Source organism: Palaemon carinicauda, chromosome 7, assembly GCF_036898095.1.
Source record: "Palaemon carinicauda isolate YSFRI2023 chromosome 7, ASM3689809v2, whole genome shotgun sequence".
NCBI lineage: Eukaryota > Metazoa > Arthropoda > Malacostraca > Decapoda > Palaemonidae > Palaemon > Palaemon carinicauda.
The window spans coordinates 159,274,981-159,299,507 of NC_090731.1; the positions used below are offsets into that span (position 1 = coordinate 159,274,981).

The 24,527-nt window shown below is 41.2% G+C and overlaps 2 protein-coding genes across 4 annotated transcripts in view; one reads left to right on the forward strand and one right to left on the reverse strand.

The window, feature by feature from the left end:
- Positions 1-864: 864 nt before the first annotated feature.
- Positions 865-23,381, forward strand: LOC137644102 (uncharacterized protein C1orf50 homolog). Its single transcript, XM_068377052.1, has 4 exons — positions 865-1,059; positions 3,208-3,320; positions 21,653-21,871; positions 21,996-23,381. Exons 1-4 carry the CDS (start codon positions 1,020-1,022, stop codon positions 22,158-22,160), a joined length of 537 nt encoding a protein of 178 aa, XP_068233153.1. The 5' UTR covers positions 865-1,019; the 3' UTR covers positions 22,161-23,381.
- HisRS (histidine--tRNA ligase) overlaps positions 23,307-24,527 on the reverse strand; it is a 67,776-nt gene continuing 66,555 nt past the window's right edge. For all 3 annotated transcript variants that reach the window (XM_068377049.1, XM_068377051.1, XM_068377050.1), the window contains one exon: positions 23,307-23,544. In XM_068377049.1, coding sequence (XP_068233150.1) covers positions 23,392-23,544 — 153 coding nt within the window. In that variant the 3' untranslated portion in view covers positions 23,307-23,391. The remainder of the gene's footprint in view (positions 23,545-24,527) is intronic.

Consider the following 24,527-nt stretch of genomic DNA (forward strand, 5'->3'; position numbering starts at 1 on the left):
GTAATTCTCAAAGGATTTTATAAAGAAATTAAAAACTAAAAACTTCTGAAGCATGAAATATAAGCTCTATTTCTAAAAGATGCGATTTTTTTTAATTGTTGCTTAAAATGCATGTATACGTGATTTATATCTAGTGTATTATATAGTATCTTGTTTTATTCAGGTATTTCAGTTACTCTCCTGAACTAGTTCAATCGATATTACCACCGATTTGTCATTGTTTGTCAGTATTTGCCAATATTTAAAATAAAATGAGCTTCCATTAATTATTTTTTAATAATTCAGCTGCCTTTTGCGCCTTATTTCATCTATGAACAATTACACTCAGCATATTTTTATACATTACAGATATTTTATTTTAATTGTGCATTACTTTTCTCGTAGTTTATTTATTTCCTATTTACTTTACTCACTGGGCTATTTTTCCCTTTTGAAGCCCCTTGGACTTATAGCATCTTGTTTTTTCTAACTAGGATTGTAGCTCAGCTAGTAATGATAATAAGAACAATCGGAGATTTCTGATCGCCAAAGGTTGATGGAGTCTTCCATGACCTAATATCTATATGTGTTGGAAATTTCGTCCAAATCCGTCGAGTAGTGGTTTTTTTCTTCTTTTTTCTCTACGTTATCCTGTCCATAGGCGTACAGATAAATAAATAAACAGACTCAGTTTTATAATCTCCCTGCCGGAGGTAATAATACTAGCACAGCCAGTCTATGGCACGCATAAATAAGTAAACAGACTCGATTTTATAATTTCCTTGACGGAGGTAATAATACAGACACGAGCAGTCTATATATGACGTCATTTATAAATTATGTGACGTCATAGAACAACTCTTTGTGGCGTGAAAACGCCTCTGTTATAAAACAAACCAAAACAAAACTCGACGACGACACATCAGCTGTCTCACATTCTCAGTAACAGCACAGCGAACAACTAGTGTCAAAAAAAAAGTGTAGTCGTGTAACTTTTATACTGTGTTGCTTACAGGATATAGAATTATTAAAATACCAAAATGGAAGTGAGCAACGTGCAAGGTAAACCGCAAGCCACTGGTAAGTAAAACGCGTGAAGTCCTTCACTGTAACCTAATACTTTAGTTTAGGAAAATATATTTTTATCTTGCCCAAGTTACCTTAAGATAGACGCCAAGTGTCCTTTTGGTATTATTGTACTGTAGTACAGTAAAACTTTACCGTCCTTTTTCCTGACATATGCATTGAGTAATTGTGCCTAATTATCGTCTGTGCTGGCCATCCGATCGCTTATTGTGTTTCCATGTCTGTTTATATTTTGACAGTTAAACTGAAATATAATAGAACCAGACAAGCTTCTCTGATAAAACACAAACAAAGGAATACACAACTGCCCCTTAATACACTGCTTGGAATTCGTAAATCATAATATAAACCATTTGTAAAAACATGGTTAATATGTGTATACCTAGGCTATTTGGTAACAACAACAACAACAACAAAAATAATCAACTTGAGAGATGATGTGGCAAGGACAATTATACCTCCTTACCTAACCCAACAGTGTGTTGAATAATATTGGACTAGGAGCTAACTCCTCCTCCCCACCAAACTAACCTAACATAGTGTGTTGAGTCACACTGTCCTTGGAGCTAAACCTCCAACCAAGCTGAGTATGAGTAAAAGTCGAAACCTTTTATTTCCTCCCCTCATAACCTAACCAAGGACACTGTTCATGCTTATGGGAATTTTAGGCATTACTTAAGGGCCTTTGCTGCTTATATGTACATGCTTTATATCCTTCAACTTTACCTCTGCTCCCCCTTTAGCAGCTAGTTCTACCTGCTTCCATAAAAAAAATGGACATCAACTAACCTAAACTTCTCCCCTGACCTAACCTACAAGCCTTGTCCTTACCTACTTAGCTGATGGGGGTCTGACACCCCCTGCAACCCCCTTAGACTGCTGTATTCCAAATCAGCCATCATCATACATACAGGTGGCCGCTATCATACATACACCCTCCCCTTTTCCTTCTTGCTGTCCAACCCTCTGTAACTTTTACTTCATAATGCAACTGCTGGCTTTTCCCCAGTTTCATTTGGGTGCTGAATCTAATCCAGTTCATACCTATGGCACCAACTGCCCCTTAATACACTGCTCGACTTGGTTAGGTTGCTGGACTGCTAATTATTGTTCTAAGAAGTATCTCTGCTCTGTGCACTGGTAAGGTTGTACATCACCTTTGAGTTGTATAGTAAAATACAGGAATGTGTGTTAGGCTAACCTAATGTATCACCGCCCTTCCAGGCACATGTTTTGACGGTTGTGCTACCAACCTTCCATACTGAGAATTTGCCTTTGTAATTTCTTGAATCTTGGGAATGTTATGCGCAGTGACAGGAATTATGCATGTCTGTTGGGAAACACCCTAAAAGAGAAAGATGAGCATAAAGCAACAATTTGTCTAATGTCTATGATTAAACCTTGAGGAACAATTTGTCCAATGTCTATGGCTAACCCTTGAGGAGGAGAGGGAGACATCTGCTCTCTAGCAGCCAAAACAAAAAGTGACTAGATCACCAATCTGTGAGTATATATATAGGTGGCTGGGTACCCCTGGCCAGCCCTACCCAGTGTTTGGGTAGGATTGCCACCTCGCACTAAAAGTTTAATTGGCTAGCTTCAAGCTATGCCAAAAGAATATCCACATCAATAACTCCAGGTTTGTATTAGTTAGGGATAAATACAAATTATCTCCAAATTTGTCAGAGGTTATGGGAAGACTAAAATTCCTTGTGTAAATTACTGGGGTGGAGCATTACCGTTACTTTGAGTATGGTAGCATTTTGGTTTTATCTGGAGCCAGTGTTTTTCAACTGTTTAGACATTGACCTATACCTCTGTTGGCACCTTTTCTCACAAATACAATTTGAAGAGAATTAAAAGCCTTCTTGCTAAGAGGAAATCCGCAAAGAATTCTTATGTTTGACGCTTAGTCAGGGAGAGTAAGTTTTAATTTAAGGTCAAAATTTTCCTTCAGTTAAGGAATAGCAATGATTTCCGTATAAATGATAGAATAATTCATTTATATTTCAAATATTTTAGTTATTTTGTAATTCCATTTCTTTGATAGAGTAGTAGATAATCAAGAAAATATTTGTAACTGAATAATACTCTGCACTTAAGACTTGTTAGGCCTCTAATTCTTTTCTTTATTTTGTACAGTAAACCTGGTAGAGATGGATACATCACCTGGAGGTTTCCAGTTGGTGAACCCTTACCGCACAAACAAAGTAGATTGTATGGATTTAGTGGAAATGGCACGCGAAATCCAGAAGGTTTGTACTAATTATTTAAATTTGTGGGTAGTTATTTTCTTGTCATATTGATCTTAATCCATTTTTAATAATAGTAATGTATTTGGAATTTGTCAGACTCAAAGTCGATTACATTTACAGTATTTCCTTACTAAGTTAACAGTGAGATAGTCTTTTGTTGTGACCATAGAATTCATTGACTCACAATTGTACAAATTTTCATGGTTGAATTATTATCATAGCCTTTTTAAGTCTAATATTTGTTGGAATGTTTAGTTTAATCATGTTTTTGCTACGAAAGTCATTAGTAAACTAGTTTGATTTATTTCTGTGAACCTTTCCTCATGTTCTTATTGCTTCTTCTCCAGAAGCTCAGTTTAATTGATATTGATCCATGAAATTATAGAAATGTTTAAAATTTTCCAATTTCTTTTCTTCAATAATATGGCCTTGGTAACAGAATGGAACATTCTAGCTGTAATTGATTAGAGGCCTAGAAATGACGCACCGGTCTTTCTTTGTCCTTCCAGAGTCTTTGTCGACACTGTTTGGTTCAGATATTCTCTAGATTATTTGTTAGCAATTACTGCAGGGAGTATTCAAAGGAATTGTTTCTGAGATCGTGATCCACATTCTCATTGTGTACTGTATCGAAGGAAATACTGTAATCCCTCGGCTATCACTGGTGTTCCATTCCTACCTACCCCTCTGTGATAGCTGAAAACTACAGACTGAAATATACATTATAATTTTTTCATTATTTTTATAATTGTTGATATTTTTTTATCTTCATAAATTTAAGCTTTAATAAGCCCAAAAATTACTAAAATACCTTTTTTGAAAAAAAAAAAATTAAAATAGGAAAAATATAAATCTTCTCTGCCCGCACATACCCACCATATAGAGGGTTGATTAGATTATATATATATATATATATATATATATATATATATATATATATATATATATATATATATACACATATATATATATATATATATATATATATATATATATACAGTATATATATATATATATATATATATATATATATATATATATATATATATATATATATATATATATATATATATATATATACAGTGTATATACTGTATGTATATATATATATATATATATATATATATATATATATATATATATATATATATATATATATATATATATATATATATATATCTGCAATGTGCTGAGGATGTGATAGAACCTCAATATTGTATGGTGTGGGACTACTTCATTGCGATTTAATTATCTGTTGTGAAAGAGAGATATGGAGTCCTTTGACTGGCCAGACAGTACTGCATTGGATCCTTTTCTCTGGTTACGGTTCATTTTCCCTTTGCCTACACATACACCAAATAGTCTGGCCTATTCTTTACATATTCTCTTCTGTCCTCATACATCTGACAGCACTCAGATTACCAAACAATTCTTCTTCACTCAAGGGATTAACTACTACACTATAATTGTTCAGTGGCCATTTTCCTCTTAGTAAGGATAGAAGAGACTCTTTAGCTATGGTAAGCAGCTCTTCTAGGGGAAGGACACTATAAAATCAAACCATTGTTCTCTAGTCTTGCATAGTGTTATAGCCTCTGTACCATGGTCTTCCACTGTCTTGGGTTAGAGTTCTCTTGCTTGAGGGTACACTATTCTATCTTATTTCTCTTCCTTTTGTTTTGTTAAAGGTTTTATAGTTTATATAGGAAATATTTATTTTGATGTTACTGCTCTTAAAATATTTTATTTTCCCTTGTTTCCTTTCCTCACTGGGCTATTTTCCTAGTTGGGGTCCCTGGGCTTATAATATGCTTTTCCATCTAGGGTTGTAGCTTAGCAGGTAATAATAATAGTAATGATAATAATAAAAGTGCCCTTCCCTCATGTTCCATCTTAAGGAAAGTTTGTTTCTATGGTTACTGATCAATTTAAAAGTTCAAAGCGCTAAAAGAAACTTGCTTTTAGCAGTGGAAAACGTCTAGTTGATTATTGCGGGGATGACGACGATAATAACATGCCTCCACCTTTAAATAGTTCACATAATCGGCCAAAGCTCTTGATATCACCAATTTTGTTAAAATCAGGATTCTCATAAAAAAACACACTGATTTCATTGTGCAATACAGATTCGATAACCACCTAGTTGCTTCATTGTGCAATACAGATTCGATAACCACCTAGTTGCTTCATTGTGCAATACAGATTCGATAACCACCTAGTTGCTTCATTGTGCAATACAGATTCGATAACCACCTAGTTGCTCTATTAGAAAAATGCTGTATATTGTGAGGCAGAAGACCAAGTTGGTAGTCTATATCCTAATATCCTTTCACTCACTAAAGTAAGTGCTTCTAAACTATCTCGTATTTCATACTGTTTTAGATGGCATAGCATATCATAAGATTTCCTTAAATCTTGATAGCATGAACAAAGTTTTATCTTGATGCAATCATTTGCCTCATGTTTCGGATGGGAGTGTGTTCTGTTCGCTCGTAAGTTTGGTTACTAGCCCATCACGGGGTAACTTTATCAGGGTAAATGTAGGTGCTAGTACATTAACAGTACTGCCAAACGAGTCCTCTGTGCCCATGTGCTGCAGCATCTCCCATATCCTGTTGTAAACAAACCTGGAAATCACTAGATTTTCCCTCAATTCGTGCTACAATGCAAAGAAATGAGAAAGTAAGCACTGAGGCAGACCTTGAAAGTGAGGAATTATCTCCTTTTCAAACCTTACGTTACCTTGTTGCTGATAAGTATCCTAATAAGATGAGTAAGGTAAGTTCAGAAATTTCTTATTCTTAATCTGCGGAATTAGCTACCTGTACTTCCAAAATTGATTAGATCCGTCAGTTCTGAACTTCATGTAGATAGAATCTATATATTGTTGTCTCAGATTCAGGAAAAAAATGCTAGCAATTCTGGTTCCTGTTTAGTCTCTATTTGTATAAAACTAGTCGGTTGTCATATGTTGTCTTGGATTTAAATTTGATTGCAGTTTTGACCACCCATCATTGGACCTCATAAACGAAAATCTTTAAATTCAGGTTTTGCAAGCTGGTTGACTGAAGAAATGTTATTTTTGGGCAATAAAATAGGGAGTGTTCTTGAATTATTTTCCCTAGCAGATTCTATAAATGTTTATTGCATTTTAATTGCCTTTCCTACTGGATATTAGCACTCCTGTTTATTGCATTTTGATTGTCTTCCTTAATGGATTTCTTAAAACACAGTCTTGTAATTAACCATATTTTGAGTACGCCATCCCTAAGAAGAGACTGGTCTTTTACCTAGCCTAGTTTTATATCTCGTTATAATATTCTCCTGTGAGTTCATCATTATGACTAATAAACGTAAACCTTTATATTCATTGTTTACAAGCGGAATGAGTTCTGGAATGAATTAACTAGGTGTGTAGAAGGACTGGGTAGAAGGAATTATGTAGTTGTCATGGGTGATTTAAATGCTAGAGTGGGCGCTGGAGAGGTAGAAGGTGTCACTGGGAAGTATGGCGTACCAGGTGAAAATGAGAGTGGTGAGAGACTGGTGGATATGTGTGTTGAGCAAGAGATGGTGATAAGTAATAGCTTTTTCAAAAAGAAAGATAAAAATAAGTATACATGGGTAAGAGTGGCAAATGGAAGAGTAGTAGAAAGGGCATTAATGGATTATGTGTTGATAACTAAAAGAATGTTTGGAAGATTGAAAGACGTGCACGTGTTTAGGGGTATGGCTAACGGTATGTCTGATCATTTTTTGGTGGAAGGAAAATTAGTTGTAGCAAAAGAGTGGGGGAATAGAGTAGATGAATGTAAAAGGGAGCTAGTGAGGGTTGAAGAGCTAATAAAACTGAGGGTAAAAAGTAAATATCAGGAAAGGTTGAAAATGACATATGACGAAGTGAAAGTAAGAGAAACTGGCAATTTAGAGGAAGAGTGGAAGTTAGTAAAAGAAAATTTTGTTGGGATTGCAAGTGATGTGTGTGGCAAGAAGGTTGTTGGAGGCAGCATGAGGAAGGGCAGTGAATGGTGGAATGAAGGAGTGAAGGTAAAAGTGGAAGAGAAAAAGAGGGCTTTTGAAGAATGGCTGCAGAGTAATAGTGTAGAGAAGTGTGAAAAATTGGCTGCAGAGTAATAGTGTAGAGAAGTGAGAAAAATATAAAGAGAAAAATGTGGAAGTAAAGCGCAAGGTACGTAAGGCAAAGAGGGCAGCTGACCTGAGGTGGGGTCAAGGATTGGGTCATTCATATGAAGAGAATAAGAAGTAGTTTTGGAAAGAAGTGAAGAGAGTAAGGAAGGCTGGCTCAAGAATTGAAGAGACAGTGAAAGATGGAAATGGGAGGTTGTTTAAAGGAGAGGCGGCAAGGAAAAGATGGGCGGAATATTTTGAAAGTGTACTGAATGTTGAGGATAATAGGGAGGCAGATATAATTGCTGTTGCAGGTGTTGAGGTGCCAGTAATGGGAGATGAGAATGAGAGAGAGATTACAATAGATGAAGTGAGGAGAGCACTAGATGAAATGAGAGTAGGAAAAGCGTCTGGTATGGATGGTGTGAGAGCTGAGATGTTGAAGGAAGGGGGTGTGACTGTACTTGAATGGTTGGTGAGATTGTTTAATATGTGTTTTGTATTGTCAATGGTACCAGTAGATTGGGTTTGTGCATGTATTGTACCACTATATAAGGGTAAGGGAGATGTGCATGAGTGTTGTAATTGAAGAGGTATTAGTTTAAGCGTAGTTGGAAAAGTGTATGGTAGAGTAATGATTAATAGGATCAAGGATAAAACAGAGAATGCAATCTTAGCAATACAGGGTGGTTTTAGAAGAGGTAGGGGTTGTATGAATCAGATTTTTTCAATATTAAACTTACCCGATAATCATGTAGCTGTCAACTCCGTTGCCCGACAGAATTCTATGGAGGGATACGCCAGCTATCACAATACTAGAAGGGGGTGTACTTACCAGCGCCACCTGTGGCCAGGTACTATAGTACTTCTTGTTGACACCTCCTCAATTTTTCCTCTGTCGTGCTTCCGGCAAGACGTTCTGGGATACGCTTATGATCTTCGAGTCTTCACGGCTAATTGGTGAAGTATTCTCTCAGATTTCGGCTGTCGCTTTACTGGAAACCTTCTTATATTAGCTAGATAGCTTTTATATAGTCCTGATTAACGGTTAACGATCTTTTGCTTGATTTTGGAACCCCCTTTGGCTAACTCTTTGGATTCAAGATGTCTGACATTTCGCAAGCCCCCTCCCATAGACGATGTAGGTCTTGCAATAGGCGTATTCCGAAGGCCTCGGTAGATCCTCACACCGCTTGTTCTGACTGTAGGGACAGGCCCTGTCAGTTAGAAAATCGATGTGAGGAATGCGCCGGACTTTCGGAACTTGAATTTGTCCGTCTTTTGAAATATTCAACTAAGTTAGAGAGAGGTAGAGTTAGGAGGAGTTCTTCTCACTCTTCTCTGTTTTCCTCACCTCATGATCCCCTACCTTTTCCTACCCCTGTAGTGGCTACCCCCGAACCTACTATTTGCCCTCCGCCTGATATGTCTGTTGTTTTGCGTGCTATTCAGGCCTTAGGCGATAAAGTAGAGTCAGTGGTAAGTGATCATAAGTCTCTGATGGCCGAAGTCAAGGAACTTAAGGTCAAGAGTGCAGTGGGTGGAATTAGTGCCAGTGCTGTGACGAGTGCTAGTGTCAGTGCAGTGCCAAGTGCTAGTGTCAGTGCCAGTGTGGTGCGTGAGGATACTTCTGTGCGAGCCAGTCGTCCTCCCAGTCCGGGACCTCTTGCAAGCTCCCAAGCCCAGGGGAGAAGCAATGTCGAAGGGCATAAGGGTTCGGCAGGCCTTGTTAGGCGCACAGAAGTATCCTCGGTGGTTGCGGGCGTGTCTTCCAAAGACCGTCACTCCCACCTGCAGACGATTGAGCCCGTCTTTTTCTCGTCCGCTGATCAACTGTCAGGGAAGAAACGTTGGACTCAGGTCTCGAGACCACTTAAACGCAGAGTCCAGTCCGCGAGTGCTCAGCCAGGTTGCAGTCATTGGCTCAGCTCTGACTCGCCGCAGTCATCTGTCGACTGCACTCCGCCCAAGAGGAGTAAGGTTCTGCCACAACAGAGCTCGACTGTTAAGGCTTTACCTCAGCCTACTGTAGTTTCTGCCGACCCCAAGTGGACTCTACTACAGTCCATGCAAGCACAGCTTTCGGACTTGATGCGTGAGTGTCGGGCTGAGAGTGTTGCGCCTCCGCCTACACTCCCTCCGCCTGCGCTCGCTCCGCCTGCGCTCGCTCCGCCTGATCGCAGTACCACCTGCCAGGCGTACGATGTTGAGCCACGTTCTGAGTTTGCTGTTCCCAGTGGTGTTCAGCCTCCGCCTTCCTTAAGGCAACCTTTACAATGGGATCAGGAGGATTATACCTCTCTTCCTCTGCCTCCACTTGCTGCTCCACCAGTGATGCAACACTCGGTTGAGGTACAACAACCTCTCCCGTCCATGAGTCAGTCTCCTCAGCTCTCGCTGCAGCGAGCTCAACCCTCCACAAGGCAAGCACCACAACACCTTAGCCTTGCGCCTCAGGAGCCTCAGCTTGCGAGACATTTACCTTGTTCTGCGCAGCCTCTACCTCATCGCGCTCCGCTCACACCACAGGAACAGGAACTTGCTACTCCGCTTCCGCCAACCGCTCAGCAAGCGCAACCTTTGGGTTCAACCACTCATGCTAGGAGTCAGCCTCCTCCACCCATGCGCCTTCCTTCTGCTTCGTCTTTTATTCAGCCTTTGCAGTCTGAGCCTCAGGTTTTCCCTCAACAGTTACTTGAAGAGGAAACCACTAATATTGTTCCTACTCGTTCTGACTCTGCTGTTCAGCATTCTTGTCCGATCTCTTCGCTACACTCTGGTGATGAGGCTTCTGATGATGAGGAGGCACACCTGGATCCCTCGTCAGACGTGGATGAATCCAAGCCTTCTCCACAGTCTATTGACTTTCGTAAGGTCTTGGCTCTGCTTAGGGAGGTTTACCCAGACCACTTTGTCTCTGCTATTCCCCGCTCTCCGCCATCTGAGTTTTCGCTGGGCATACAGCAAGCTAAGTCCACCTATACTAAGCTAGTCCTAGCAAGGTCCTCTAAGAGAGCGTTAAGGATCTTAGGGGAGTGGCTGCAGACTAAGCAACACCTTGGCAAAACTTCTTTCATGTTCCCTCCGACTAAGCTCACTTCGAAAGCGAGCGTTTGGTATGCCACAGGAGAAGCACCAGGCTTGGGAGTACCTGCCTCTGCCCAGGCTGACTTCTCAAGTCTGGTAGACTCGCCTCGGAGAACTGCAATGAGGCGCTCTAAGGTTTGCTGGACCTTCTCAGACCTTGATCACTTACTGAAGGGAGTATTTAGAGCATTTGAGATGTTCAACTTTCTTGACTGGTGCCTGGGGGCCCTCAGCAAGAAGACCTCCCCTGCGGACAAGGATTCTGCCATGCTATTAATGTCCTGCATGGATAAGGCCATTAGGGATGGATCTGGTGAGCTTGCGTCGATGTTTGTATCAGGGGTTCTGAAGAAAAGGGAACAGCTGCGTACCTTCCTTTCCTCCAGCATTACACCTTGTCAAAGGTCACAACTCCTTTTTGCTCCGCTCTCGAAGTTCCTCTTCCCCGAAGAGCTGGTTAAGGACTTGTCTGCTGCCCTGATACAAAAGGACACACACGATCTTGTAGCCTCATCGGCTCGTAAGTCTAAGGTTGCTACCTCAGTCCCCAAGACTTATCGCTCCCCAGTGGCTGATACCCCTGCTACGAGGTTCATACCGCCCTTTCGTGGTAGAGCCCCCAGCCGAGGAAGCTCCCGTCCAGACTCTTACAGGAGCAAGTCTAGGAAAGGCTCCAAGACATCTAAAGGAAAAAACTGACTCTCCGCATCTCCAGACAGCAGTAGGAGCCAGACTCAAGATCTTCTGGCAAGCCTGGGAGAAGAGAGGTGCAGACGCCCAGTCTGTCAGTTGGCTGAGGGACGGTTACAGGATTCCATTCTGCCTCAAACCACCTCTGACCACATCTCCCATCAACCTCTCTCCCAACTACAAAGAAGAGGACAAGAGGCTAGCATTGCACCAGGAGGTGTCGCTACTTGTGCAGAAGAAGGCAGTGGTTATAGTCCGGGACCATCAATCCCCGGGCTTCTACAACCGTCTCTTTCTTGTGGCCAAGAAGACAGGAGGTTGGAGACCGGTGCTGGACGTCAGCGCGCTCAACGCGTATGTCACCAAGCAGACGTTCACGATGGAGACGACGAAGTCGGTCCTAGCAGCGGTCAGGCAGGAGGACTGGATGGTCTCGTTGGACTTGAAAGATGCCTACTTTCACGTTCCTATTCATCCAGACTCCCAACCTTTCCTGAGATTCGTTTTTGGAAAGGTTGTCTACCAATTCCAAGCCCTGTGTTTTGGCCTAAGCACAGCTCCTATGGTGTTCACTCATCTGATGAGGAATATAGCAAAATTCCTACACTTATCAGACATCAGAGCCTCCCTCTACTTAGACGACTGGCTGTTGAGAGCCTCCACGAGTCGTCGCTGTCTGGAGAATCTCAACTGGACTTTGGACTTAATCAGAGAACTGGGTCTGTTAGTCAACATAGAAAAGTCTCAGCTCATTCCCTCCCAATCCATTGTGTACCTGGGAATGGAGATTCGGAGTCAGGATTTTCGGGCTTTTCCATCGGCCCCCAGGATAAGCCAAGCCCTAGAGTGCATCATGAGCATGCTGAAGAGGAGCAGTTGCTCGGTGAGACAGTGGATGAGTCTCACAGGGACCCTTTCATCACTGGCCCTGTTCGTCGAGCTAGGGAGACTCCACCTCCGCCCTCTTCAATTCCATCTTGCAGCTCATTGGGACAAGGGTTCGACTCTCGAAGCAGTCTCTATCCCAATCACCCAAGAGATGAAGACCACTCTCCTGTGGTGGAAGAACAATCTCCTTCTCAGGGAGGGCCTATCGTTGGCTATTCAGACCCCCAATCTTCATCTCTTCTCAGATGCATCGGACTCGGGCTGGGGTGCGACCTTGAACGGACGGGAATTCTCGGGAACGTGGAACGAGGAACAGGGATTACTCCACATCAACTGCAAGGAGCTACTAGCAGTTCATTTAGCCCTGCTGAACTTCAAGTCCCTCCTGCTAGGCAAAGTGGTGGAGGTGAACTCAGACAACACCACAGCCTTGGCTTACATCTCCAAGCAAGGAGGGACCCATTCGAGGAGCCTATACGAGATCGCAAGGGACCTCCTCATTTGGTCAAGAGGTCTAAACCTCACTCTGGTCACGAGGTTCATTCAGGGCAATATGAACGTCTCAGCAGATCGCCTAAGCAGAAGGAATCAGGTCATTCCCACGGAATGGACCCTCCACAAGAGTGTGTGCAACAGACTTTGGACCTTGTGGGGTCAACCTACCATAGATCTGTTTGCCACCTCCATAACCAAGAGACTTCCGCTGTACTGTTCCCCTGTTCCAGACCCTGCAGCAGTTCATGTGGATGCTTTTCTACTGAACTGGTCCCATCTCGACCTTTACGCATTCCCACCGTTCAAGATAATAAACAAAGTTCTGCAGAAATTCATCTCGCACGAAGGGACACGGCTGACGCTGGTTGCTCCCCTTTGGCCTGCAAGAGAATGGTTCACAGAGGTACTTCAATGGCTAGTCGACATCCCCAGGACTCTACCTCTAAGAGTGGACCTTCTACGTCAACCTCACGTAGACAGGTTGCACCCAAACCTCCACACTCTTCGGCTGACTGCCTTCAGACTGTCGAAAGATTCGCTAGAGCTAGAGGCTTTTCGAAGGAGGCAGCCAGTGCGATTGCCAGAGCAAGAAGGGTTTCCACTCGTAGAGTCTACCAATCTAAGTGGGAAGTCTTCCGGAGCTGGTGTAGAGCCAATTCAATATCCTCTACCAATACCTCTGTGACCCAAATAGCTGACTTCCTTCTACATCTTAGGAATGAGAGATCCCTTTCAGCCCCTACGATTAAAGGGTATAGGAGTATGTTGGCTTCAGTTCTCCGCCACAGGGGTTTGGACCTTTCTTCCAACAAGGACCTTCAAGACATTCTTAAGTCTTTTGAGACGTCTAAAGAGCGTCGTCTATCCACTCCAGGCTGGAACCTAGACGTAGTCTTAAGGTTCCTTATGTCACCTAGGTTCGAACCTCTCCAGTCAGCTTCCTTCAAGGACCTTACCCTCAAGACTCTTTTTCTCGTCTGCCTTGCAACAGCTAAGAGAGTCAGTGAGGTTCATGCCTTCAGCAAGAACATTGGTTTCACGACCGAATCTGCAACATGTTCTTTTCAGCTCGGATTCCTAGCAAAGAACGAACTTCCTTCACGTCCTTGGCCTAGATCGTTTGAAATACCTAGCCTCTCCAACATGGTAGGTAACGAACTAGAGAGAGTTCTTTGCCCTGTCAGAGCTCTCAAGTATTATCTTAAGAGGTCTAAACCTATTCGAGGACAGTCAGAAGCCTTATGGTGTGCCATCAAGAAACCTTCGAGGCCCATGTCCAAGAACGGGGTTTCGTATTATATAAGGCTTCTGATTAGAGAAGCCCATTCTCACTTTAAGGAGGAAGACCTTGCATTGCTGAAGGTAAGGACCCACGAAGTAAGAGCCGTAGCTACTTCGATGGCCTTTAATAAAAACCGTTCTCTGCAGAGCATAATGGATGCAACCTATTGGAGGAGCAAGTCAGTGTTTGCATCATTTTATCTTAAAGATGTCCAGTCTCTTTACGAGAACTGCTACACCCTGGGACCATTCGTAGCAGCGAGTGCAGTAGTAGGTGAGGGCTCAGCCACTACATTCCCTTAATCCCATAACCTTTTTTAACCTTTCTCTTGAATGCTTTTATTGTTGTTTTTATGGTTGTTACGGTAGGCTAAGAAGCCTTCCGCATCCTTTTGATTTGGCGGGTGGTCTATTCATTCTTGAGAAGCGCCTGGGTTAGAGGTTTTGTAGAGGTCCTTTAGTAGGGGTTGCAACCCTATATACTTTAGCACCTTTGGGTTGATTCAGCCTCCAAGAGGAACGCTGCGCTCAGTAAGGAAGACGAACTTTAAAAAGAGGCAGAGTAACGGTTCTATTCGACTTCCTTACCAGGTACTTATTATTTCATTGTTATTTGAGATAACTGTTATATGAAATATGGGATACTTAGCTATCCTTTAATCTTGTACACTGGTTTTCACCCACCCCCCTGGGTGTGAATCAGCTACATGATTATCGGGTAAGTTTAATATTGAAAAATGTTATTTTTATTAGTAAAATAAATTTTTGAATATACTTACCCGATAATCATGATTTAATCGACCCTCCCTTCCTCCCCATAGAGAACCAGTGGACCGAGGAAAAATTGAGGAGGTGTCAACAAGAAGTACTATAGTACCTGGCCACAGGTGGCGCTGGTAAGTACACCCCCTTCTAGTATTGTGATAGCTGGCGTATCCCTCCATAGAATTCTGTCGGGCAACGGAGTTGACAGCTACATGATTATCGGGTAAGTATATTCAAAAATTTATTTTACTAATAAAAATAACATTTTACAGTAAGGCAGATATGCGAGAAATATTTAGCAAAAGGTAAGGAGGTGTATGTTGCGTTTATGGATCTGGAGAAAGCGTATGATAGAGTTGATAGGGAAGCAATGTGGAATGTGATGAGGTTATATGGAGTTGGTGGAAAGTTGTTGCAAGCAGTGAAAAGTTTCTACAAAGGTAGTAAAGCATATGTTAGGATAGGAAATGAAGTGAGTGATTGGTTTCCGGTGAGAGTGGGGTTGAGACAGGGATGTGTGATGTCACCGTGGTTGTTTAACTTGTATGTTGATGGAGTGGTGAGAGAGGTGAATGCTCGAGTGCTTGGACGAGGATTAAAACTGGTAGACGAGAATGATCATGAATGGGAGGTAAATCAGTTGTTGTTTGCAGATGATACTGTACTGGTTGCAGACACAGAAGAGAAGCTTGGCCGATTAGTGACAGAATTTGGAAATGTGTGTGAGAGAAGGAAGTTGAGAGTTAATGAGGGTAAGAGTAAGGTTATGAGATATACGAGAAGGGAAGGTGGTGCAAGGTTGAATGTCATGTTGAATGGAGAGTTATTTGAGGAGGTGGATCAGTTTAAGTATTTGGGGTCTGTTGTTGCAGCAAATGGTGGAGTGTAAGCAGATGTACGTCAGAGAGTGAATGAAGGTTGCAAAGTATTGGGGGCAGTTAAGGGAGTAGTAAAAAATAGAGGGTTGGGCATGAATGTAGAAAGAGTTCTATATGAGAAAGTGATTGTACCAACTGTGATGTATGGATCGGAGTTGTGGGGAATGAAAGTGACGGAGAGACAGAAATTGAATGTGTTTGAGATGAAGTGTCTAAGGAGTATGGCTAGTGTATCTCGAGTAGATAGGGTTAGGAACGAAGTGGTGAGAGTGAGAACGGGTGTAAGAAATGAGTTAGCAGCTAGAGTGGATATGAATGTGTTGAGGTGGTTTGGCCATGTTGAGAGAATGGAAAATGGCTGTCTGCTAAAGAAGGTGATGAATGCAAGAGTTGATGGGAGAAGTACAAGAGGAAGGCCAAGGTTTGGGTGGATGGATGGAGTGATGAAAGCTCTGGGTGATAGGAGGATAGATGTGAGAGAGGCAAGAGAGCGTGCTAGAAATAGGAATGAATGGCGAGCGATTGTGACGCAGTTCCGGTAGGCCCTGCTGCTGCCTCCGATGCCTTAGATGACCGCTGAGGTAGCAGCAGTAGGGGATTCAGCATTATGAAGCTTCATCTGTGGTGGATAATGTGGGAGGGTAGGCTGTGGCACCCTAGCAGTACCAGCGGAACTCGGTTGAGTCCCTTGTTAGGCTGGAGGAACGTAGAGAGTAGAGGTCCCCTTTTTTGTTTTGTTTTATTTGTTGATGTCGGCTACCCTCCAAAATTGGGGGAAGTGCCTTGGTATATGTACTGTATGTATGTATGTTTACAAGCTAATTTACTAGTTGTTGCCCTTTGGAAGTAATAATCTCGGAAGTGTCTTTGAAATATTTTCCTTTGCAGTGGATTAAAAAATTTTATAAAGCTTTATATTAGCAGAGAAGACTACTATGAGATTCAGGGCCTCTGTAACACGGTTTTTTCGCAATAATTTTTTATCTGAATTTCACAAATATAACGCTTCTTCAGAATGCACATTATATCTACACATAAATTTTGACTATATTCTGCATTACGTAGGTTGAATAAATCTGGTACTTATAATGTAAAAGTGACGTTTTTTGAAGACGGGCCAACTTACTCAGAGAAAATGTTTCGAACGCACTCGTTACGTAACTTATGGCGGCATTTCTTCCCTCTTTCTCGATCGATGATTGGCTATACGTAACGAAGGCTATACCTCTGGCAACAATGACACAAAAGGGTAAATAAAAGCAAAGCAGTACACCTTTATGAACTCTGAAACCTCTCCACTGATAATTGTCATAATGAACAAACCAACAAAATATGTTAATAAATACAAAAACACTTCGATTATTAGTCTAACTCCCAAAATAAGTATCCTAAGAAATTACAGTCTACTTTATAGGTCACAATCAGATTGACAAGGTGTAGAGAATAGTTGGTAATTTTCAAAAACGTAGTAGACAAGCTTCATTTGATAACTGCTATATCCAATGTCAAGCAATTTTTATTTATTGTCTATCTACCTATTTACTGTAAAAAAAAAATAGCCGGTACCGTATCTTGGCTTTAAACTTTCACCAATAATTATCGTCAGAATGATGACTTCATGAGGCTCCACCCACTTTGGCTTCGTTATAATTCAGGATAACACTGAAGGCTATCATGGGCATTGTTGGGTCAGAAAATTTAAATTCTGGCTATAAAAACTCATTTCTCGAGTAGTTGTAAGAAGTGCTAAATGATCCTCAAGGATCCCAGCAGTTGGCCTGAACGTTTAATTCATGTATACTACTGTTCCGGCACTACTGCTACAGTAGTATTGCTACGCTAGCACAGATACCCCACCCACATTTATGTATCGTTCCGCCATCCATAAAGTCTTTGTCATGTTTTTTCACTGTGAAATAAGCCATGACCTCCTCAGAAATTAAGTTTAACATTAGATGATAGGTTATTTCATTAAGCTGACAAATTATGGCAACTGGGTACTGTATGTTATTGCCGATGTGGAAGCTAAAGATAAAGTAAGGTATCATTCCCTCATTGCATTATCATCTTTACTACTATTTGTTTTGCTACATGTAGTAATTATTTTAAAGGATAAATGAATTATGTTCACTTTACTTCTATAAATTCCCATTAGATGTACAAATAAAACTCCTAAAACTATTCATGATTTATTTACAAAATGCAGTCATGCCCAAAACATAGCCAACACGGTCGTACGGCCTAAGAAGAAGAAAAAAAAATTATTTCGGATGATCCGTTGGTCTGATGGAGAGTTTAGCACTAAATTCTTATTTTAACAAAAATAGTTATATAAAGACTGTTTACATACAATCTCTCTCTCTCTCTCTCTCTCTCGGTGGCATAGTGAATAGTTAATGGAAATGTTCCAAAGCCTGAATGACATTACAAGTATTATAATCATGTTACGCTAAATACAAATCAGACCATAAACATTGGATTTAAACTAGAAACTGGGCTTTCTCTTGACTATATAAAGTTGCAAGTCGTAAGACAAATGCAGTTTTGCAACCACGGGGGCAATTCCAAATCCTGTTAGCCATTCTTGACTGTTATGGGTTTCAGAGCAGATGGAACAAGGTGAATGGGTGTCTGGTGGATGGGCGGGGCAAAATTTTGTCAAAAGGTGTTTACATTGCTTACGTAATGAATATTTTCGACTCTTGGCTCATTATCACTGGCCATGGCGTCGGCTAGATCATTTTTACTCTATAAAAATTAAAACTATCGGGTTTAGGTTATTGATAATGCTGACAAAATTTGCGTGGGGTTGTAAAATATACTTATATCAACTTTCAGCTACATCCGATGCTTTGATAAGGAGCAAAGTCCGAAAAACCGTGTTACCGAGGCCCTGAATCTCATAGTAGGCTCATTAATTATAGAGGGAATTATGTCACTACTATCTTTCCAGGCTTTGACCTTACTGTGGTTATTTAGTTATTTTTGGTTAAATTAGGAATTTAATGCCAGTAACTAATTTTGTGGTAACTGAAATCCATTTAATTCTCGATTCAGGGTAATATTTGAGGCCTAACCCACCCTGTTTCAAACCCTAACCCAACTCCTCAAGAGGTAACTATTGGATTTAATATCCTATTCTATAAAGTCTAGTGATACACAGTATGTCATATCTGAGGTCTGGCAGAGCCTCAAATTTTTTATTTGTGCCCTTCCACAACAAAAATATCTGAGGTCTGGCAGAGCCTCAAATTTTTTATTTGTGCCCTTCCACAACAAAAATATCGCTCTCCCATATTTAATTTATAGTCGATCTCTTAGACTCCTAGTTTGCATGGTAGATCTCTCCTCCAAATTTTTGCTTATCCCTGTGCCAAGATTCTGCTCTCAATATTTAAGTATTCCTCTCGTGAAATACGCGCTTTTTACTCAGCATTTTCACTGTTTGCCATGGTTCTACAAGTGTTAAACTAGTTAAGGATCTTTGCGAACAGCAGGATGGCATATTGGAAAAGTCCCAGTCCTCGCCTCGCAGGAAGAGGGATTGTAGCACTCTTCTTCGAACTCTAGCCATCTGTTGCACACGAGCTGCAGAGGCACTTCCTCTTTGCGCTCATTTCCTCAGTGCTCCAGGTGCTCTTCTCTCTGTTGTGCTCCAAGTAATCTTCCCTTTCGCGCTCTAGTTGAGATTCGCCTTCACACTCCAGGGCTATTTCGCCCTCTCGCTCTGCTAGTCACTCGCTGTGCAGTATGGAGTTCCCTCCTTTGTTGAGTATGTTTAGCACGCGCTGTCTTTTTATCACGGGTACCCTCCCAGCTCTCGCGCTAGGCGTTCTTCACACAGGGACTCCAACCAGCCTTCTTCTGCCAAGCAAATTTGTCTCGTTACATCAGGGATCCATAAGGACACTTCTGCAAGAAGTGAAGTTCTTCCTTCCAAAGGTTAGGTTCCTTCGTACCCTGCTGCTCTAGCGTACTTCTCGACCATGCAGCCTTCTTCGTCCTCATTAGCGGGGGAAGATCTTTCCTTGGTCTGTGCCATCTGACTACAAGACTCTGAGGGCTTCGCCGACTACTCCCCATGATTTTTCAAGGATGGGTGTAAGTTCCAGGAGGTGTTCCAGGAATAGGGTTCGCGTTACTCCTCCAAGAGGAGACGCCAAGATCCGCATTCTTAGGGGTTCTCTTTCCCCTAAGGAAATTTCTCTTGCTAACAATTATTGGCTGAATCCAATCTCCTTTACAGCTGAACACCATTGGCTAGTACAGCAACAATGCCGAGCAGTTTCAAAGACAGTAGAGGTCTAGGATCCACGAGTAATGCCTTCAGATCCTGTGTCTCCCTTTTCTTTGAGACGAGCTTCAGGTTTACAGGATCACCTATTAGGACAGCAGGCCCTTGTCTTTCTAAATCTCTGTGGGAGGCTGTAGAATCAGGAGTTTGATCACCAAACATTAGGATGTCCTGAACAAAGAAGTCTGGGAGGAAGACTAGAGGGAGATCCTGAAGAAGGGGAGTCTTGAGTCCACCTGGCTAGTACAGTGGTAACGTGTTTGCCTAGCATTTCGCATGGCAAGAGATCGATCCCCGCCCAGGACTGTGAGTTTAAGCTGTTTACTGGGGAGGCTACTGCTGTGGTAGGGCACCACAGTGGGGGTTGGGCTTGCCCGGCTGACGTTCTGGTGAGCATCTATTCTGATGGAACCGGAACTGAAACCAGTCACCTTTAACCTTTCTAAGAGTGGGGCAGAACGTTAGGCTAGTAGATGACATAGAATAAGCCTCAACTTCTTCCCCCGAGAGGAAGGACAGCTATTGACCTTGTGTGCAGCGCTCCACTCAACGCTAACCCACGAGTGGAACTGACTTGGTCAACCTTGGCCAAGGATGTGCTGCGTACGGTAGGGATCAGGTGTCCATGGAGGGAGATTCGCTCAAGGCAGGGAGATCCTTCGTCCGGTGTCGACACCCCTCCTTAAGCACATAAATTACTACTCCCGTTGGACCCAACAGTGGCTAGGCTCACTCGTGGATGTTCGGCTAACAAGCTTACATCATTCCTGGTCCTCTCTCAAACAGAAATTGCAAATATGGAGGCTACAGCTATGACCACTTTTCATGCGGCTTCTTGGATATACAGTACTGGCAGATACTGAAGATATGACAGACCCCAAAAAGAAGCAGGCTTTGAAAGTCATACAGTAATATTGACAGGTTCTATGGCTGTTGAATTTTTGATAGATGTGTCAGAATGCTGCCAATCAGTGGGCTAACAGGGCCCTGAAGCTGCCGCAGGCTGCAACCTCCAGGCTGCACAAGAGGAAAGACTAGCCCTGAGAAATTCATCTCTGAATCATCCAACCCTCTTTCCTCCGGGCAAGATCACTTCAATAAGGGTGAATTGGAAGAAGGAAGCACAGGATTCGATCATCCAGAGAGCAGTATGCTTTAAGCAGCCTCAACCTTCTGTATAAGGTCATCCCAGAACTTTAAGGCAGTCTTCATAATCTTTGAGACATTCTCTTTATCTCCTCGCAACATAAGTTCATACCAGAGGGAGAGGTAAGGAACCCTGATAGGAAGGGTATTCTCCTCTGCCACCAGTGAAGGATGCCTTCAAAGAAATTGGAGATGGAGGTATCATAGAGCAGAGGATTAGACTGTCTGGGTCCTGCAATTTGGTCTACCTCCCCTTTCACTAACTCTCGCCCGACGATGTCGTCTTAACATCAGGAGTCTCCAGAACGTATGGCACTACTACAGGTGGTGCAGAAGGTGATTGACAGGTACACTCCTCAGGAGGTTGAGGACTGGTCTCACAGCTCCTGCAGTCAGCTTCCCCACTGGTTATTGGTGTAAAGATAAGAGATAATTTAGGCTTAAAAACTGAAGGAAGAAACTGGTGCATCGGTTCTGAGGTTCTTAACATTTACTACTAGTGATCCCTCCCTTTACAAAGTGTGTGTGTTTACTGAAGGGACAGAAAATTGGATAATTTTAACAATTTTACAGGTATATGTCGATTAAACCAAATTTCTGAAGAAGTTGTATGAACATCAATCATGTATAGAAATAAGAAATTATATTAGTAAAATTCTATTTTTATCATTATTTTACAGGCTGACCAGTTTGTTCATGCTAACGTAAGCAACAAACTACAGGTCATTGCTGAACAAGTCAGGTTTTTACAAGAACAGGCAAGGAGGGTCTTGGAAGAGGCCAAAGATAATGCTAATTTACATCATGTACCATGCAACTTTACTAAAAAGCCAGGAAATATATATCATTTGTACAAACGACCTTCTGGACAGAAATACTTCTCCATGTTGAGTCCAAGTGTAAGTGGTATTTTTTTTTCTTGCATCTTAGTATAATTGTTTAATGTAATATATACTACCATGAAAAGTTTTGGTTTATATCAATACTCGAGTATTATTTGGTAAATATTTTTCCCCTTTTCAGGAATGGGGTGCCAGCTGCCCACATGAGTATTTAGGAACCTACCGCTTAGAACACGATCACTCTTGGACCCCTGAAGAAAAAATGAAAGCTAGAGCAGATGATCAACAAATGATAAACAAAATTTTAACTTGCTCTAATACACTTTCAATTACTATGGGAAAGTAGGTTTATTTAAACTGGTTGTGCAGTTATAAGATTCCCACTGTGTGGGAATGCATTTATACACTGAAATGTAAGCTGTTCATATAACAAGCAGAGATACATAAAGTAAGTGTGTTCTTAGACTGCAAACTGATGCAGAGGCTGGGTAATCAACTCCTGCCCCCCCCCCCCCCCCTTCAAGAATACAAAATACTCCCCTTATCTCTCTCATGTTACTTTTTCTGGCCCAAAATGTAAAGACTTGCAAGTCCCAAGTCCTCCACAACGTTCAAGTAATTTTAGACAAAACCTTGAGTGAAAATTACTAGAAAAAGTTAATATCCACTATAGTATTTTAATAATAGATTCTGTGGTTTATACATTTTTACTAAGCATAGATTGATTTTTTTTCTTTATGCAAGATACTTCTGTTAAGGACTTCTCTTTAATTTTTGCTTGCAGCATTGATTTAGAACAATTTGGGCCATATGGCACAACACCTGTAAAATTGGAGAGCATTGGTAGTACAGTAAATGAAATGGAGTATGCACAAGGTTATTTGCTCTGATTTGTATGAAATTGTTTGCCGATTAATATCATCATCTCAGGTATGTGATAACTTTTGAGTTGTCTTTGTTACACAGATTTTAGAGGAGGACAGTTTAGTGAAAAAGTTTTGATGTTTTAAACAATATAATACTGTGCCATTTCAAATTTTCCTGTTTTAATTTTTTTGTGATGTGCACTTTCCCATAATTTAAGCCAACAAAAGAAATGAGGGCCAGATAAAATCTGTTTTTGGCATGTAGAAATTAACTTTTCATAGAGGTCCCTAAAATTGTAAAAAATTTCTTATAATAGTTTCCAGAGAATTGAAAGTAAATAGGATTGTTGTATGATTTCATGATAATCAAAATAGTTTTCAGAGAAATTATCTTGAAATAGGATTGTTGTATGGTTTTAGGGTGATAATATTTTAATAAGATTTACAATGTCATGGTCTGATAGAATTCCTTTTATGAAGATTATTATGAATGATACAAGACTTTATCAGCAAATTTTTGGTACTTGCTAGCCTGTATCAAGTAACCATTGCATTAAATTAAATTTTCTCTCTAAAGAAAGATATGACAAGTACACTAGTACAGTAATGAAATTTAAAGGGAAATATAAATAATTCAACTTTATTTCTCTAATAATTTATCATTAAGGACACCAAAGTTTACCAATAAAAAATTAAATGTACAGGTGCTGTTTATTTTAAACGTTCTTTAACTGCAGATATAAAGTCTTCCCTCTTGACAGTTTCTTCTTGGCGTGTAGTAGTCTCTCTTAACTTAACAATGCCTTCCTGTACTTCGCTTTCGCCTATTAATGCAACTAGTGGAATTCCATTATCTTCAGCATACTGAAAAGTTGAATGATTAATCAGTTAATATCCTAGAAAAAAACACTACAGTAATATGCAAGTATTAATAAATTTATAGACAGATGCCCTTTGCCTATTATTTGTGGCTTTCATTACATAAAATGTTAACATTCTTGAAACAGGTGTTGAAAGTAAGAACCCCCAGAGAAAAGTAAAAGTTGTGTATTAATGAGAAAAAAAAATAATTTGGTAATGATACTGATGTTCATTTGTTCCTACACAATAATACCAACCATTGTCCTTTACTATAGGAATATGGCAGTGAAAATCTTCTTCCAGGTGGGCCAGCTGGTAGTTCATTGGCCCGCAGCTGCCCGTACCCAGTGATCCCAAGAACTTAGACTCCTGCCATTGGAGAGTGCAGTCATCCTCCTTTCCCCTCTGGAACTTTTGACAGAATTACAGATTCTTTTACTTTCTCATTCCAGCATGCCAATTGTGTGGATAGGTCTAGATTTGCTGCTGTAGACCTGCGGCACTATCATGAGTAGCCTTGAGGTTGATCCTCATGCGCTATGATGAGTTTGCAGAGGCCATGTATGTGCTGAAGCCTCCCCTTGTCATGAATGCCAGAAGTGGTGAAGTTCGACAAGAGGAAAATTAAGAAGCTTAGGCATTTTAACTCTTGGACGACCCAAGGAGCAAGGGTTAGTTGTAGTCCTATAGAGAGACGACTTCTCCTTCTCCTCAGGTCAAGTCTCTGTGTAAGAGAAAGCCACCGTTTTGCGTATCGTGTGGTCATCGTTGGACAACAAAGTCCAAGACCTTAAGACACCGAATTGCTTTCCATGCACAGAAGTCTTTTCGTCACTCTCCTGTTCCTTGAAAGCGTTCTAGGTCTCTGGGATACACCCCTCGAGTTGGTAGTCGACCTCCTCGTTCTTGACTGTATACACATCATGCGATCTTATCTAAGGTGGCTTCCTTCTCCGGCTAATCAACCTAAATCGAGCCAGATGACA